Source organism: Dendrobates tinctorius, unplaced genomic scaffold, assembly GCF_039654945.1.
Source record: "Dendrobates tinctorius isolate UK_male_01 unplaced genomic scaffold, ASM3965494v1 ptg000015l, whole genome shotgun sequence".
Lineage (NCBI taxonomy): Eukaryota > Metazoa > Chordata > Amphibia > Anura > Dendrobatidae > Dendrobates > Dendrobates tinctorius.
In genome coordinates this window covers 54,385,696-54,403,439 of record NW_027361683.1, presented here as the reverse complement: position 1 = coordinate 54,403,439, position 17,744 = coordinate 54,385,696, and the positions used below count along the sequence as shown (strand labels likewise).

Genomic DNA, 17,744 nt, shown 5'->3' with positions numbered 1-17,744 from the left:
CGAGACCAACGTTATCACAGGTCTCGCAAGGCATCGCTGGGAACGCTGAGGCCCGGGATGGCAGCGCGGGACGCCGGAAGGTAAATATACACCGATTTTTTTATTTATTTTAGCATTTTAACATTCTATCTTTTACTATTGAGGCTGCATAGGCGGCCTCAATAGTAAAAAGCTGCTCACACGTGTCAAACACTATGTTTGACGAGTGTGACCAACCTGTCAATCACTTTCCAAGCGATGCTTCAAATCGCTTGGAAAGTGCTTGAATAACGCACGCGAAAATCGCGGCAAAATCACGATCATAATCGCGGTAAAATCGCGGTGAAATCGCGCAGAAAAAACGCGCGATTTCTGGGAAGGAGTCCGGTTTTTAGTGTCCGGAATAAAATGCTACGTGGGCACATAGCCTGATGGTCCTTATATTTACTGCAATGTAATTTTCATACACTTTGATTATGATTTATATTTAATATATGCTAATTTTTGTATATTGGTAAATTGAAGAGATATGTATAAAAAGTGCACTATTCTATGGTAACACTGTGCTTTACAAAGACCGTGAAGTTGCATTGCTTGGTGATGGATTAAGGTCCACATTTTTCCTTTTAACTGGAGTGCTGCCTGTTTTTTTTCTATTTATATTTTTGCGTTGGACAACCGCATTATTCAGGACTATTGCACCCAAAATCTGCTCAAATTTGTGCTGCTATATGTTTTTCCTATTTAGAAAGATAGATAGATAGATAGATAGATAGATAGATGGAAACAGAAAGATAGAAGGAATCACAAAGATAGAAGGAATCAGATAGAATAAGAAAGATAGATAGATAGAGATAGATAGAATCAGATAGATAGCATGAGATAGATAATGTAGATAGATAGATAGATGGAATCACAAAGATAGAAGGAATCAGAGAGATAGAATAAGAAAGCTAGATAGATGGAAGTTATTAGAAAGAAAGAGGGAATCAGATAGATAGCATGAGATAGATAGATAGAATCACAAAGATAGACGGAATCAGTTAGATAGAAGGAATCAGATAGAGAGTATGAGAAGCACAGATAGAAAGATAGATAGATAGATAGATAGATAGAAGGAAGCAGAAAGATAGAAGGAATCAGATAGATAGATAGATAGATAGAAGGAACAAGATAGAATGAGATAGATAGATATATAGAAGGAAGCAGAAAGATAGAAAGAATCAGATAGATAGAAGGAATTAGATAGAGAGAATAAGAAAGATAGTTAGATAGATATATAGAAGGAATCAGATAGATACAATAAGAAAGATATATAGATAGATAGATAGATAGAAGGAATCAGATAGCTAGCATGAAATAGATAGATAGATAGATAGAAGGAATCACAAAGATAGAAGGAATCAGATAGATAGAAGGAATCAGATAGAGAAGGAATCACAAAGATAGACGGAATCAGTTAGATAGAAGGAATCAGATACAGTGAATGAGAAGCATAGATAGAAAGATAGATAGATAGAAGGAAGCAGAAAGATAGAAGGAATCAGATAGATAGATAGAAGGAATAAGATGGATAGAATGAGATAGACAGAATGAGATAGATAGATAGATAGAATAACAAAGATAGAAGGAATCAGAGAGATAGAAGGAATCAGATAGAGAGAATGAGAAGCATAGATAGAAAGAAAGATAGAAGAAAGCAGAAAGATAGAAGGAATCAGAGAGATAGAAGGAATCAGATAGATAAAATGAAAAAGATAGATAGATAGATAGATAGAAGGAAGCAGGACGATAGAAGGAATCAGATAGATACCATAAGAAAGATAGATAGATAGATAGATAGATAGATTGATAGATAAATAGAAAAAACAGAAAGCAGCACAAACTTGAGCAGATTTTGGGTGCAATATTCCTGAATAATGCGGTTGTCCAACGCAAAAATATAAATAGAAAAAAATCAGGCAACACTCCAGTTACAGGAAAAATGTGGACTTTAATCCAGCGCCAAGTGGTGCAATGTTTCGACCTCACAACTGTGAGGTTGAAACGTTGCACCACTTGGCGCTGGATTAAAGTCCACATTTTTCCTGTAACTGGAGTGCTGCCTGATTTTTTCCTATTTAGATAGATAGATAGATAGATAGATAGATAGATAGAAGGAAGCAGAAAGATAGAAGGAATCAGATAGATACAAGAAGAAAGATGGATAGATAAATAGATAGAAGGAATCAGACAGAATGAGTTAGAATCAGAGAGAGAGATATATAGATAGATAGCATGATAGAATGAACGTGACATACATAGAAAGATAGATTGAGAAAGTAATGATAGGTGTCTTGAAATGTCCCAATTTACCCGTTTGCTATTTTTTGTCCAGTCCAAATTTGGGCAATATATGTTTGGCTTCCTCAACTTCCGGTGTAATGCGCACTGCTTTACTATGCATCCGGCGTCCAGGAAGAGTGTGTCCTGCATGTGAAGACTTCCGGGGCATAGACCGCACTGAAAAATACCGGCGCATGCGCAGTACTGATTATATGCTTTGCCCACAGTTGAGCAAAGCATACTGCGCAAGCGCCGGAGTCCCTTTCAATGCGCAAGCGCGGAAACACTACGTGAACGCAGGAAGAAGAACAAAGAAATGCGGAGAGCAAGACGCGGAGGGGGAAGAAGGGGAATAAGCCCCGCCCATCGGACCGGACGACGGCGATTTACATACATCTCAACCGAGATATTAAAGGTATTTATGCATCAAAGGTGCGGGGTCAGGGGGAATCAAAAGTACCAATAGAATCCTTATGTGACACGCTATTGAATGATATCTTTACATGATATCACAAAAAAGGGGTGACAGATTCCCTTTAAGGATAAGGACATCAAGTAATGTGGTGTAGGACTTTAAACTCTACAACACAAGCTATGGAAGGCCTATAATCAGAATATTTAGGACTATATGAAAACTCTGCTCATGCATTTATTATACTGTATGTAGCTTTTTAATCGTCTCTTTTTTGGCTGAAAAACTAGAACGTTGATTTCTGCCTGCAAATAAACATTTACAGTATAGGATGTATTGGTACAGAGTAAGTTTATGATCACGCTATGAGCATTGTATCTACGGTATCCTCTACAATTGTATTGGATCTTTGGCTAAAATCTTCTCATAATTAGCCATCTTACTTACCAAGATCAAGTATCTAGATCTGTAATGTAAAGTGCCGAATATCCCCAAGATGACTGCCATGATGTGCAGGAAATTGGCTAATATTGGAGCCCACTGGTAGCCAAGGAAGTCAAATATTTGCCTCTGTAGAGCAGCTGCCTGTCATAATTTAATACAAAAATTCATGAGATAAATGGTCAGTCTCCCAGGATTGTAAAGTGGCGAAACATTATGATTTGATGGACTAAAGGGAACAAAGTGACCTAATGATGATTCACAACTTAGCAATCTATTCAATATTTATGGGGCCTTTAAAAATATCATTGAGTGAGGGAAACACATGAATACACCGAACAGCCTGTACATTATGCTGCAAAAGGAGCAGGGAACAAGAGGGTTAAAAAAATACTATCAATGATATTGAAGAAGAACAGGGTAATTAAAAAGCTTTTAACCTCAGAAGCTTGCAGTTTAAATTGGATTATTGAACAGAAAATATTCAAGTACTAGAATGCACTCACATATTATTGCACACAGACGCATAAAATGCATTTCAAAACTGTTCATACCCTTTAATTCTCTCCTTTCACTTAATAATCATACACTGAAATATTGGATTTCATTTTAGATTTACACGGTATATACAAAATCAGATAGTTATTTGACATATCGAAGGATAATATCGGCGGGTGTTATAAAATTATGAGTAACAGCATTGTTATTTTCTGAATTCCTCTCCCCTTAATGACCAGGGGTATTTTTGGTTTTACATTTTCATTTTTCCCTCCCCTTCTTTCCAGAGCCATAACTTTTTTATTTTTCCGTTTATATGGCCATGTGAGGGATTATTTTTTGCGGGACGAGTTGTACTTTTAAATGACATCATTGGTTTTACCATATCATGTACTCGAAAACGGGAAAAAAATTCCAAGTGCGGTGAAATTGCAAAAAAAGTGCAATCCCACACTTGTTTTTTGCTTGGCTTTTTTGTTAGGTTCACTAGATGCTAAATATCACCTGACATTATGATTCTCCAGGTCATTACGAATTCATAGACACCAAACATGTCTATGTCCTCTTTTATCTAAGTGGTGAAAAAAAATTCTAAAGTTTGCTAAAAAGAAAAAAAAAAAATTTGCGCAATTTTCCGAGACCCGTAGCGTCTCCATTTTTCATGATCTGGGGTCAGGTGAGGGCTTATTTTTTCCGTGCCGGACTGACATTTTTAATGATACCACATTTGTGCAGATACGTTCTTTTGATTGCCCGTTATTGCATTTTAATGCAATGTCTTGGTGACCAAAAAAACGTAATTCTGGCGTTTTTAATTTTTTTCTCGCTACGCCGTTTAGCGATCGGGTTAATGCTTTTTTTTATTGATAGATCGGGCGATTCTGAACGCGGTGATACCTAATATGTGTATGTGGGATTTTTTTTTTACGGTTTTATTTTGATTGGGGCGAAAGGGGGGTGATTTGAACTTTTAGGTTTTTTTAATTTTTTTTTATTTTTAAACATTTTTTTTTTTTTTTACTTTTGGCATGCTTCAATAGCCTCCATAGGAGGCTAGAAGCTTGCGCAACCCGATCGGCTCTGCTACATATGGGCGATGAGCAGATCGCCCATATGTGGCAGATTTACTGCTGTGCTTTCAGCGCCGACCACCGGGTGGCGCTGAAAGCCATATGCCTGGAACAACCATAGAGGTCTCATAGAGACCTCTGGTTGTCCAGGCAACATGACGCCGACCCCCGATCACGTGACGGGGGTCGGCGGTGACGTTATTTCCGGCCCGGTGGCCGGAAATGCTATTTAAATGCACGCTGTCAGCTTTGACAGCGGCATTTAACTAGTTAATAGGCGCGGGCGGACGGCGATTCCGCTCGCACCTATTGCGGGCACATGTCAGCTGTTCATAACAGCTGACATGTCCCGGCTTTGATGCGGGCTCAGCGCCGGAGCCCTCATCAAAGCAGGGGAAATGTCTGATGACGGACTGTGTCCGTCATTGGACATTAAGGGGTTAAATATTGCTTGCTTGATATAGAAAGGTTTTAGGTTGAGTCATGTTTAATGGGTATTCCAATCAAAGACATTTCTGGGTTTATGGGTTGTCCTTTACTGAACCAGGGGCGGACGTACCGCCAGTGCAGCTGCATCAGGGCCCAAAGGAGGAGGGGGGGGCCTTTGCAGGTCCTGTCTCTCTTCTGCATTGTCTGACTCTGACATCTCAGGGCAGGGGGCGCGATGACGTCACTAGCACTCGCCCTCTATCCTGAGCACTGTTGGGAAAGAGGGAGAGGTGAGTATATTTTTTGGTGTGTATCAAGCATGATATTGTGCCCATTCTGTATTGATCATTATATGGGGCTCATTCTGTATGGAGCACTATATGGGGCTGTTAGCACCACGCTGGATCCCTGCTCTGACAGGCAGGGTGTTGTGAAGTCACTTTCTGGTCTGACTTTGGTTGCTGGTGAGGGTGTTGGAGCTGGTTGTATTGACAGAGGAGTCGTGCATTCTCTTTCCGGGCTCCCTCTGGTGGTTGCAGGAGGTGGTGAAGCTGATCTAATTAACAGAGACCTGCCACCTGATAATGAGGACGACGATTGGACATCTGGGGTCTCTGACTGGATTTAAGACAGCCGACTCTCTCTATCCCTGCTGGTGATTTTTCCTGCCTCCTGAGGTCTTGGTTTCCAGTTCAGTCCCTGCATTCTCAAGCTAAGTGTTCTTTGCTATTGTTCACATTTGATTTGGTTTTGTCTATTCAGTTTTGTGTGGTCAGCCAGCCCCGGCTGGGGCTGTGCTGAATTTCCATTCTTATGTTACTGTTTGTGCCAGTTTGCTTTTTGTCCCTTATTAGATTAGCCTTTTTTTTTTTGCTCTGTTTTCAGAATATGCCAGAGTGCTGATATAGTGGGTGAAGTCTAGTGACTTCAGGGTTTTTTTTGCCTTCAGAAGTGTTGGACATTTTTGCAGGGTTTTTTGGCATGATTGCAGACAGTATCTTTCCTTTCCTGTCATTTCTAGTTGGTGTGGGCCCCATCGTTTGCACAGCCTATTTTCCTACCTGTGTTTGTGTTTTCATCTTGTCTCACCGACAATATATGTTTGGGGGCTATCTATTCCTTTGGGGTCTGCTCTGGGGCATTTTAGATTTCCCCTTTTCTTGCTTTAGGCTTATTTAGTCCTCCGGCTGTGTCGAGGTGCCTAGAATCATCATAGGTACGCTCCACGGCTACTGCTAGTTGTGTGGATAGGATCAGGGGTCTGCAATCCGCTTGGTTACCAACCTCTCTGGTTTTCTGTGGCTTAGCTTGGTCTTGTTTTCCTCCTCGGTGACCAAATCATAACACAGGGTCTCCGACATGTCACTTCACTCACTCGCGCTGCAGTCAGTTCTTCCCTTCTCCATGCTCTGCATGCTTCCAGCAGAGCTTTCAGCCGGGCCTCCAGTCATGTCCTTACAGCACCTTAGAGCACGCACGCGCGCATGCTTTCCCGCCCTCTTAAAGGGCCAGTGCATGCACTTGCTATATTCTCCCCAGCAAATCGCTGTGGGACATTATGTATATATTGCTTTCTCCTCACTGCAAAGGTGCCTGAGCAACCTTCCTGTTCTGCTGTCTAAGTTTTGTAAGGTTGGGTACCAGTCCCTGCTGCTTTCTAGCGCAGATCCTGCCTGCTGCACTCTGGTGCAAATCCTCCCTGCTGTACTCTGGTGCAGATCCTGCCCGCTGCACTCTGCTGCAGATCCTGCCTGCTTCACTCTGATATAAACTCTGCCTGCTGCACTCTGATACGAACTCTGCCTGCTGCACCATAGAATCTGTCCTACTGGGTCCAGCTGCTGCGCTTCCGTTGGTCAGATCCAGTGACAAGAATATCCAAGCTGATGACCTCTCTCACTCATTTCTGTCCAGTGACCAAGAGGAGGATCCTCAGTTCATCATCGAACCATCCATGATTGCTACTGTCGCTCCAGTCAGCTTGTAGCTAATTTCCCCAGGAAAAACCCTTGTGGCTGAATCCGAGAAGGAGTGAGTTTTGTCAAAGTGGCTGGTCACGCGGGACAAAGGAAGCCACTACAATTGATTTTGCGCCACTACTGGTGGCCATACATGGGGAAGGAGATCTATGCTTCATTGCTGCCTGTCCAATTTGTGCCCGCTATAAAGTCCCCAGATGACTTCCTACTGGTTCTCTCCTGGCGTTACCTGTGCCATCTGGTCCATGGCAGCACATAACAATGGACTTCATTACAGATTTGCCAGTATCCGAGGGTTGCACCGTCATCTGGGTAGTCGTGGATCGCTTCTCCAAAATGGCGCATTTTACCCCGTTGTCTGGTCTTCCGTCTGCTCCTGAACTGGCTGACAGCTTCATCAAACATATTTTCTGCCTGCACGGATTTATTCGTCACATTGTGTCTGATCGAGGTTCGCAGTTCACTTCCAGATTCTGGTGAGCTCTCTGTAAACATCTGGATATCGTCTTGGATTTCTCTTCAAGTTGTGAGAGGACACCAAAGCCACTTTAGAAGCCTCCTCTGCCCTTATGAAGAGAAATGCAGACAAAAGGTGCCTGAATCCTCTGTGCTTCCGCCCAGGTGACAAGGTATGGCTCCCGTCCAGGTACATCCAGCTGAAGGTTCCCTCTTACAAGCTGGGTCCTCGTTTTATCGGGCCTTTTGAAGTGCTGAAGCAGATCAATGAGGTCTCCTGTAAACTGAAGTTGCCTCCTTCATTACGGATTCCAAATTCTTTCCATGTATCTCTGCTAAAGACAGTCATCCTGAGCCCTTTCTTCAAGGATCCCAGTACCAAGCCCATGCCAACTGCCTCAAATGATGTTTTTGAGGTGGAGGAAATCTTGGCCATGAAGAGGGTGAGAGGAAAGACCGAGCTGGAGACGCAAATCGGAGCCCTACACTGAGAGAAAATGGCTTTTTATGTTTTGCCTAATTTGTCTCACGCCCTGCTCCTTGGCCTGCCCTGGCTCAGGTCGCATGAGCAAGTCCTTGCTTGACGCTCCAAGGAAGTGCTTTGCTGGGGTCACTCTTGCCAAGAACAGTGTCTGCTGCCTATTACCCGTACCAGTCTGCACCAAGTGCCCACGGACCTTCCTGGGCTTCCCGTGGCCTACCATTCGTTTGCAGATGGAAGGAAGCTGAGACCCTTCCTCCGCTTCGAGCCTACGATTGCCCAATCGAGCTAGTTCCTGGAGCTACTCCTCACAGGGTGAGAATATACCCGTTGTCAACTGCAGAAACCTCAGCCATGACGGAGTACATCCGGGAGAACTTTGCCAGGGGCTTTATCCGGAAGTCGTCTTCTCCAGCAGGAGCCGGGTTTTTCTTTGTTCGGAAGAAGGATGGATCTCTTCGACCCTGCATTGACTACCGAGGCTTAAATAACATCACGGTCAAGAATAGGTATCCTCTACCATTTATCCCCTGTTTGACCGCCTGCATGCACCCTTAAGCAATGTGGAGAGCTGTGCCTTCAAGAAACTTGCTCTCCTTAAGGAAAGGGGGGAGCTCTACCTCAGAAAGATTGGCGGCTTTGAAAAATGGGCCGTATTTTGTGGAAAATGTTATATTTAATGTACAGTATATATCAATGGACTTAACCTGTCATGCCGACGCTGCTGGTCAGGTTGGCCTGGCCAGCTCGCCACAGGGATCCCGGTACCGCAACCCAGAGGGTCCACTCTTGCTACTCCTTACATAACCAGGAGAACTGTGAGCCGGGTTTGCATTTTCAGACTTTAAAATGTTTTTGACGTACAGTGTAAATATTGAAATCGGTTTGGTCGGGACGACCAAAATTTAGGAAAGGGAGAATGTAAGGGATTGAGTAGAATATCCCTTTAATGCTACCTCCCCTTTAAGGAGTTCTAACGTTAATATGTATGGTAAATAATGTACAGATCTTATGATGTTTTGGTACTGCTTTACTACAGTGTATTACCTCCTGTTCATTAGTACTGCCACTGTCAGGAACACTGCACTGCACTTGCTCACTGAGCCAGTATGCGTGTCCTGAGTAGAACAAACTATATTAAACTACCTGTGGAGCTGGGCATCAGCGACGGAGATGCGTGCTTCAGGCAAACAGGACCGGAAGCACGTGACTGCCAAGGGGCGGAGCCGGCTGCGGGTCTCACAGAGGGAGCAAGAGCAGAGAGAAATGCCAGTCAGAAATAAGGATCCTACCAGCAGGTATAGCACAAACAGAAGCGCCGATGCGCGCAAGACAGGAGGGATGTCAAGGACAGGCTAAGGGTCACAACTGTACGGACAGCAGAAGTACCAGGGGCATAGACAGGAGAATCACCAATCAATCAATCAAATTTATTATCGCCAAGTACATATTACATATATACAAGGAATTCTTTGTGGCAAAGAGGCAACATAATATATAACAACAGATACAACAAGTAACATCTAACAAGACAGATACAGTATATAGTCTACACATGACGATTTAATTGTTGAACAGAGAGTGGATAGAAGCTGTTCATATGGCGGTTGGTACTGCATTTGGGGACTCTGAAGCGACGTCCTGAAGGGAGTAGTTGGAATGAGGAGTGTCCCGGGTGAGAGGGATCGGATGAAATTTTCAATGCGTGGGATCGAATACTCTTATCATAAAGATCCTGGATTTTAGGCAGGGGGGAGCCTATAATTCTCTCTGCTGTTCTGAAAGTCCTTTGTAAGCGGAGTTTGTCATGCGCAGTGGCTCCCCCATACCAGACTATCAGAGAGGAACAAATCACAGATCTGATGACAGCATTAAAGAATAAGATCAGCAGATTCTTAGACAAACCATATCTTTTCAGCTGACGCAGGAAGAACATCCTCTGTTGTGCTTTTCTTATAACAGCATCCACGTTTTTCCCCCATTTAAGATCATGAGAGATGATAACACCAAGGAATTTGGTCTCTGTGACCCTAAGAACCACTTCGTCATGGATGTAGATTGGAAGTATCTCATGTTGATCTTTCCTAAAATCCACAACCATCTCAGCAGTTTTTTTAGTGTTGAGTACAAGATTATTGGCTTTACACCAGTCACATATTCTTTCCACCTCACTCCGATACAAGTCTTCAGCATTTCCCCTGATGAGACCAATCAGTGTCATATCATCGGCAAATTTCAAGATTTTTACTGAGTCTGCTGAAGAGATGCAATCATTCGTATAGAGAGAAAACAGTAACGGGGACAAAACACACCCCTGAGGTGCCCCGATGTTTGTGACCAAGGTGTCCGAAGTGAATGGTCCAACTTTTACACTCTGTATCCTGGCTGTCAGGAAGTTATAAATCCACAAGCATAAGTTGAGAGGGACTCCAAGAGCTACCATTTTCTTATGAAGTAAATTCGGATCAATGGTATTGAATGCTGAGCTAAAGTCCATGAAAAGAATCCGGACATATGAGTGCCGTTCATCTGTATGATCCAAAATGTACTTCAGTGCCAGATTGACAGTGTCGTTTGCCGAACGATTCTCCTTATAGGCAAACTGAAGCGGGTCCCATAGCTTCTGCGTGAATTTTATCAGGTGGGACATCATAATTCTTTCGAAGACTTTCATAGCTACAGATGTGAGTGCTACTGGTCTATAGTCGTTCAACTCAGAGGATCCCACTTTCTTGGGGACAGGGATAATTGTGGAATTTTTCCAACACTGAGGTACAACGCACTCTTTCAGTGACACATTGTATATATTTGTCAGTATAGGGGCAAGCTGGGTAGCACATACTTTCAGACACATTGGAGATACACCATCAGGGCCAGGTGCCTTTTTGACCTTAAGTCCCTTCAGGATGCGTATCACCTCTGCCTCGGAGATCACTACTTGGGTGTTGCACAATGAATGATCTTTATATGAACAGACTGAGGAGCTTAGAGATGAATAGCCACTGTGTGTAGAGCTTGCCTCAAATCTGCAGTAGAATTCATTTAACTCTGCTGCCAGACTTCTGCTGGGGTTCACTATAGTGGGGTGGCTTTTATAATTGGTGACCTCTCTTAATCCTCTCCATGCAGATCTAGTATCTTTTGATGAGAACCTTTCCTCCAGAATCTTTGCATACTCGTGTTTGGCTAACTTGATCTCTTTAGATAGCGAGTTCCTAAGTTTCTTGAATTCAGTAATATCGCCTGCTTTATAAGCCTCCTCTTTTCTCTTACGGATCAACCTTACTTTATTTGTAAACCACGGCTTGTTGTTTCCCCGAAAGTGGACAGATTTGGATGGAATAAACGTGTCTTCACAAAAACGGATATATGAGGACACTGCATCAACCCATTCATCCAGACCCGAGCATGTTTCCTGAAATACCTCCCAGTCCGTGCATTCAAAGCATGCTTGCAGTTGCAATTTTGCCTCCTCAGACCATGTCTTCTTTGTATAAACTGTAGGTTTGGATGTTTTCAACCTTTGCCTGTAGGCTGGAATTAAATGAATTAGACAATGATCTGAAAAGCCCACTGCTGCTCTCCTCACTGCCCTGTAGGCCCCTTTTAAGACAGTATAGCAGTGATCAAGCGTATTGTTCTCTCTCGTGAAGCAGTTTACAGTCATGGCCAAAAGTATTGACACCCCTGCAATTCTGTCAGATAATATTCAGTTTCTTCCTGAAAATGATTGCAAACACAAATTCTTTGGTATTATTATCTTCATTTAATTTGTCTTAAATGAAAAAACACAAAAGAGAATGAAGCAAAAAGCAAAACATTGATCATTTCACACAAAACTCCAAAAATGGGCCGGACAAAAGTATTGGCACCCTCAGCCTAATACTTGGTTGCACAACCTTTAGCCAAAATAACTGCGACCAACCGCTTCCGGTAACCATCAATGAGTTTCTTACAATGCTCTGCTGGAATTTTAGACCATTCTTCTTTGGCAAACTACTCCAGGTCCCTGATATTTGAAGGGTGCCTTCTCCAAACTGCCATTTTTAGATCTCTCCACAGGTGTTCTATGGGATTCAGGTCTGGACTCATTGCTGGCCACCTTAGAAGTCTCCAGTGCTTTCTCTCAAACCATTTTCTAGTGCTTTTTGAAGTGTGTTTTGGGTGTCATGTCGGACACTGTTCACACCAGGGTGTCCGGCAGACAGCGGTAATACCCTGTTGGGTATTCTGTTCCAGTCGGGATAGGGTTAACCAGGTTGTCATGCTGGCTGAGGGCTGGGCCACGCCCTAGGTCTTTAAATAGTTCGTCCTGACTATGGGCGTCGCCGACTATAGCTTTAGCCTAGTGCTAGCAATACCGGTCAGCAGTGGTGGTGTTGGAGCGTCTGATATCTGTGCAGTATATCCCTCAGTGGTTCTTTCTCCAATCTGTTATATATATATATTTGGTTGCCCTTGCATATTATTGTATTCCCTTGTGTATTTACTGTGTGGTGTTTTCTTTTACCCCTGTCCATACGTATTTGTGGGGTCTGGTGTCTGGTCCCCTCACTGGGTGGAGGGAGGTGGGTTCAGCTTAGGGCTGGACAGGAGACAGGGACAGGGTGGAGGCTCAGGCAGGCACACCTTCAGTGTAAACCCTGGGTAGAGGGACAGACAGGGTTCCCCTAGTCTGAGGGACATCACAGGGGTCCCGGGGTTTTTGCCTAAAGTAACCTAGGCATTCCATGACATTATAGTCGGCCCAAATAATAAAAAAAAAAAAAAAAAGGGAATATAGGGGTTACTTACTATGGATCCTATACTTTCCCTAACCAAGCAGCTGGAGGCTCTATCCATACAGGTCACTGAACTCAGGGGGGCGGTCCAGCAACAAGGCCTGTCAGCTCCTGCAGTACCTGCTGAGGCTGCAGCCAGGGCAGCTGAGCCCAAGTTTCTCCTTCCTGAACGATTTGCTGGTGATCGTGGTAAGTTCACGGTGTTTCGTGAATCATGCAAATTGTATTTCCGTATGCGTCCACATTCCTCAGGTAATGAGGCTCAACGCGTGGGCTTGGTGATTTCTTTGCTGAGTGGTGACCCACAGGCCTGGGCCTTTTCACTCCCTTCAGACTCACCGGCATTTGAATCTGTAGATTTTTTTTTCTCTGCTCTGGGTTTGATCTATGACGATCCAGGTGTTTTCCTGGTGGAGAGTTATGTGAAGAGCCGGTGCCTATTCTCCAAAAGGGTGTGGTGGTATCTGCCATCACGACAGAGATTGAGGCAGAGATTGCGGAGGCTCAGGAGGTGGTACCGCCGGGGTTGCCTGCTAATAAATCTTTTGTGCCGCTACATCTACGCTCTAGAGTGTTGGGCGAACATCACGACACGGTACTGGCAGGTCATCCAGGGGTTAAGAGCACTCTGGAACTGGTATCGCGTCGTTTTTGGTGGCCTAAAATCCGGCAGGATGTGGCCTCATATGTGGCTGCCTGTAACACGTGCGCACGGGCCAAGACTCCTCGTTCCCGTCCCGCTGGTAGCTTGCAGCCTCTCGGGGTGCCCAGTAAGCCATGGACTGAGATTTCCATGGATTTTATTACTGACTTGCCCGCCTCGGCAGGGAACTCGGTCATTTTGGTTATTGTTGATAGGTTCTCCAAAATGTCACATTTCGTTGCTTTACCGTCTTTGCCCAATGCTAAGACTCTTGCTCAGATATTTATTCGTGAGGTGGTCAGACTTCATGGTGTCCCGTCTGACATTGTGTCTGATCGAGGTACGCAGTTTGTGGCAAAGTTTTGGAGAGCTTTTTGTTCTCGCCTTGGAATCAAATTATCTCATTCATCGGCTTTCCACCCTCAGTCGAATGGACAGACTGAGCGGATGAACCAAAACCTGGAGCAATACTTGCGCTGCTTTATTTCCGACAATCAGGAAGAGTGGTCAGCGTTTCTTCCTCTGGCAGAATTCGCAATAAACAACCATTGCCAGGAATCATCTGGGGAATCTCCTTTTTTTTGTGTGTATGGTCAACATCCTCAATTTTGCACCTTGCGTCAGGGGTGCTCAGTTGGCGTCCCTGAGGAGGACCAGTTGGGAGCTCAATTGTCGTCTGTTTGGAGGAGAGTCAAGCAGCGCTTGTTGAAGGTGGGTTCCAGGTACAAACGGGTGGCTGACTGCAGACGTGTGCCAGGTCCGGACCTGTGTGTGGGTGATTGGGTGTGGTTATCTACTAGGAACATTAAGCTCAAGATACCGTCACTTAAGTTGGGTCCCAGGTTCATTGGCCCATTTAGAATCTCCGCAGTGATCAACCCCGTGGCATTTCGTTTGGAGTTGCCGGCTGTGTATAAGATTCATAATGTATTTCACAAAGCATTGCTAAAGAAGGTCGTGGGTTTGGTGGATGGTTCCCCCGGGCCACCACCTCCCGTCTTGGTGGATGGCGAGTTGGAATTTGAGGTGTCCAAAGTGGTGGACTCTAGGGTTGTGCGTCGCACTCTACAGTACCTGGTCCACTGGCGTGGCTATGGTCCTGAGGAGAGGACATGGGTGCCGGCCTCTGACATTCATGCTGATCGACTGGTTACTATGTTCCATCGTCGCCATCCGGACAAGCCAGGTCCTCGACATGGTGAGGTTCCGGAGGTCCCTCGTAGAAGGCGGGGTACTGTCATGTCGGACACTGTTCACACCAGGGTGTCCGGCAGACAGCGGTAATACCCTGTTGGGTATTCTGTTCCAGTCGGGATAGGGTTAACCAGGTTGTCATGCTGGCTGAGGGCTGGGCCACGCCCTAGGTCTTTAAATAGTTCGTCCTGACTATGGGCGTCGCCGACTATAGCTTTAGCCTAGTGCTAGCAATACCGGTCAGCAGTGGTGGTGTTGGAGCGTCTGATATCTGGTGCAGTATATCCCTCAGTGGTTCTTTCTCCAATCTGTTATATATATATTTGGTTGCCCTTGCACATTATTGTATTCCCTTGTGTATTTACTGTGTGGTGTTTTCTTTTACCCCTGTCCATACGTATTTGTGGGGTCTGGTGTCTGGTCCCCTCACTGGGTGGAGGGAGGTGGGTTCAGCTTAGGGCTGGACAGGAGACAGGGACAGGGTGGAGGCTCAGGCAGGCACACCTTCAGTGTAAACCCTGGGTAGAGGGACAGACAGGGTTCCCCTAGTCTGAGGGACATCACAGGGGTCCCGGGGTTTTTGCCTAAAGTAACCTAGGCATTCCATGACATTGGGTTATTGTCCTGCTGAAAGACCCATGACCTCTGAGGTAGACCCAGCTTTCTCACACTGGGCCCTAAATTATGCTGCAAAATTTGTTGGTAGTCTTCTGACTTCATAATGCCATGCACACGGTCAAGCAGTCCAGTGCCAGAGGCAGCAAAGCAACCCCAAAACATCAGGGAACCTCTGCCATGTTTGACTGTAGGGACCATGTACTTTTCTTTGAATGCCTCTTTTTTCTCCTGTAAACTCTATGTTGATGCTTTTGCCCTAAAAGCTCTACTTTTGTCTCATCTGACCAAAGAACATTCTTCCAAAATGTTTTAGGCTTTTTCAGGTAAGTTTTGGCAAACTCCAGCCTGGCTTTTTTATGTCTCGGGGTAAGAAGTGGAGTCTTCCTGGGTCTCCTACCATACAGTCCCTTTTCTTTCAGATGCCAACGGATAGTACGGGTTGACACTGTTGTCCCCTCGGACTGCAGGGCAGCTTGAACTTGTTTGGATGTTAGTCGAGGTTCTTTATCCAACAGCCGCACAATCTTGCGTTGAAATCTCTTGTCAATTTTTCTTTTCCGGCCACATCTAGGGAGGTTAGCCACAGTGCCATGGGCTTTACACTTCTTGATGACACTGCGCACGGTAGACACAGGAACATTCAGGTCTTTGGAGATGGACTTGTAGCCTTGAGATTGCTCATGCTTCCTCACAATTTGGTTTCTCAAGTCCTCAGACAGTTCTTTGGTCTTCTTTCTTTTCTCCATGCTCAATGTGGTACACACAAGGACACAGGACAGAGGTTGAGTCAACTTTAATCCATGTCAACTGGCTGCAAGTGTGATTTACTTATTGCCAACACCTGTTAGGTGCCACAGGTAAGTTACAGGTGCTGTTAATTACACAAATTAGAGAAGCATCACATGATTTTTCGCACAGTGCCAATACTTTTGTCCACCCTCTTTTTTATGTTTGGTGTGGAATTATATCCAATTTTGCTTTAGGACAATTCTTTTTGTGTTTTTTCATTTAAGACAAATTAAATGAAGATAATAATACCAAAGAATTTGTGTTTGCAATCATTTTCAGGAAGAAACTGAGTATTATCTGACAGAATTGCAGGGGTGTCAATACTTTTGGCCATGACTGTATATGTTGAGTAAATTTGGGGAGATCCAGGTTGAGTTTTCCTTTGTTAAAGTCCCCCATTACGATCACAAATGCTTCAGGAGATCCTTTCTCCCATTCTGATATTTTGCAAGCTAATTCACCAATAGCAGCTTTAACAGATGCTTGAGGGGGAATATATACTGCAACCAGAACCATAGATGAAAACTCTCTTGGAGCGTAAAATGGTCTACAATTGAGTGCAAGGTACTCTAGATCTGGAGAGCAACCTTTTCCCAGTATGTTAACATCACAGCACCAGCTAGTGTTGATGTAGAGACATACCCCACCCCCCCTTTGTTTACCTGAAGCTACACAATCATGGTCAGCTCTGTAGATAACAAAACCAGGTAGATCCAGACTACAATCAGGGATGGTGTCATTCAACCAGGTCTCAGTAAAACAAAGAGCAGCTGAATTGGCCATATCAGATCTCATGTTACAAAGTAAGTTCAGTTCCTCCATTTTGTTAGATAAGGAACGGACATTAGCCAAGTGGAGTGAAGGAAGAGCTGTTCTGAACCCTCTCCTCCGAAGGCGTGCCAGGACTCCTCCTCTCCTACCTCTCTTGCAGTACACCTCCACAGGTTTCACAGAAGTAATGGATTTTATGTACTCAATTGTTGAATTAGCAATCATGCTCCAAGAAGGGGAGTCCATGAGAAATTGCGGATGATTCCAGAATAATAAATCGTCCCTTGAAATCATAAGAGTAGGTTTACAGAGTGCAGTGGCCATGACTACACTCAGCTTGTAGCTATAAAGACTGAACAGTCACAGCTTAGCAGAGTTAAATGTACAACTTTCCATAAAGGGTGCTCCCAGCACTGCTGGGGGGGAGGGCATGGGTGCAACAAGACAGGGACATCAGGGGACACGCCAACAGTCAGTCCAAACCTGCCCAGCTCACCCTTTCAGCTCCACCTGGATCACAAGATCTCCAGAACATCTCCAGCACCGCACACTCCACCAGCTTTCCTATCCCGGGATCATCTGCATGCTGGAAATGGGTACAAGGCAGGTAGCCAGCAGCTTCACTCTCTCCCAGCTGAAACCAGGCACGGAGCTCCACGAGGACAGAAAGACACCGGTCCCAGCTGGTCGCAGTCTCCACACTACTCCCAGCTCTGCCGAATCCTGTAGCCCTACAGCTCCATGTGGACCACAAGATCTCCAGAACAACTCCAGCACCGCACACTCCACCAGGTTTCCTATCCTGGGATCATCTGCATGCTGGAAATGGGTACAAGGCAGGCAGCCAGCAGCTTCACTCCAGAGACGTAGCCACCAGA

At 44.7% G+C, this 17,744-nt stretch overlaps 1 protein-coding gene across 6 annotated transcripts in view; it reads right to left on the bottom strand.

Annotated features, from left to right (window-relative positions):
* Window positions 1–17,744, bottom strand: part of NKAIN1 (sodium/potassium transporting ATPase interacting 1) — a 214,874-nt gene that overhangs the window by 95,589 nt on the left and 101,541 nt on the right. For 4 of the 6 annotated variants that reach the window (XM_073564399.1, XM_073564383.1, XM_073564375.1 and 1 more), the window contains one exon: window positions 3,164–3,301. The exons of 1 other annotated variant lie outside the window; for it this stretch is intronic. In XM_073564399.1, the coding sequence (XP_073420500.1) occupies window positions 3,164–3,223 (60 nt within the window). In that variant the 5' untranslated portion in view covers window positions 3,224–3,301. Of the gene's footprint in view, window positions 1–3,163; window positions 3,302–5,284; window positions 7,724–17,744 lie in introns of those variants that run through there. One more of the 6 variants, XM_073564365.1, reaches the window with a different exon arrangement.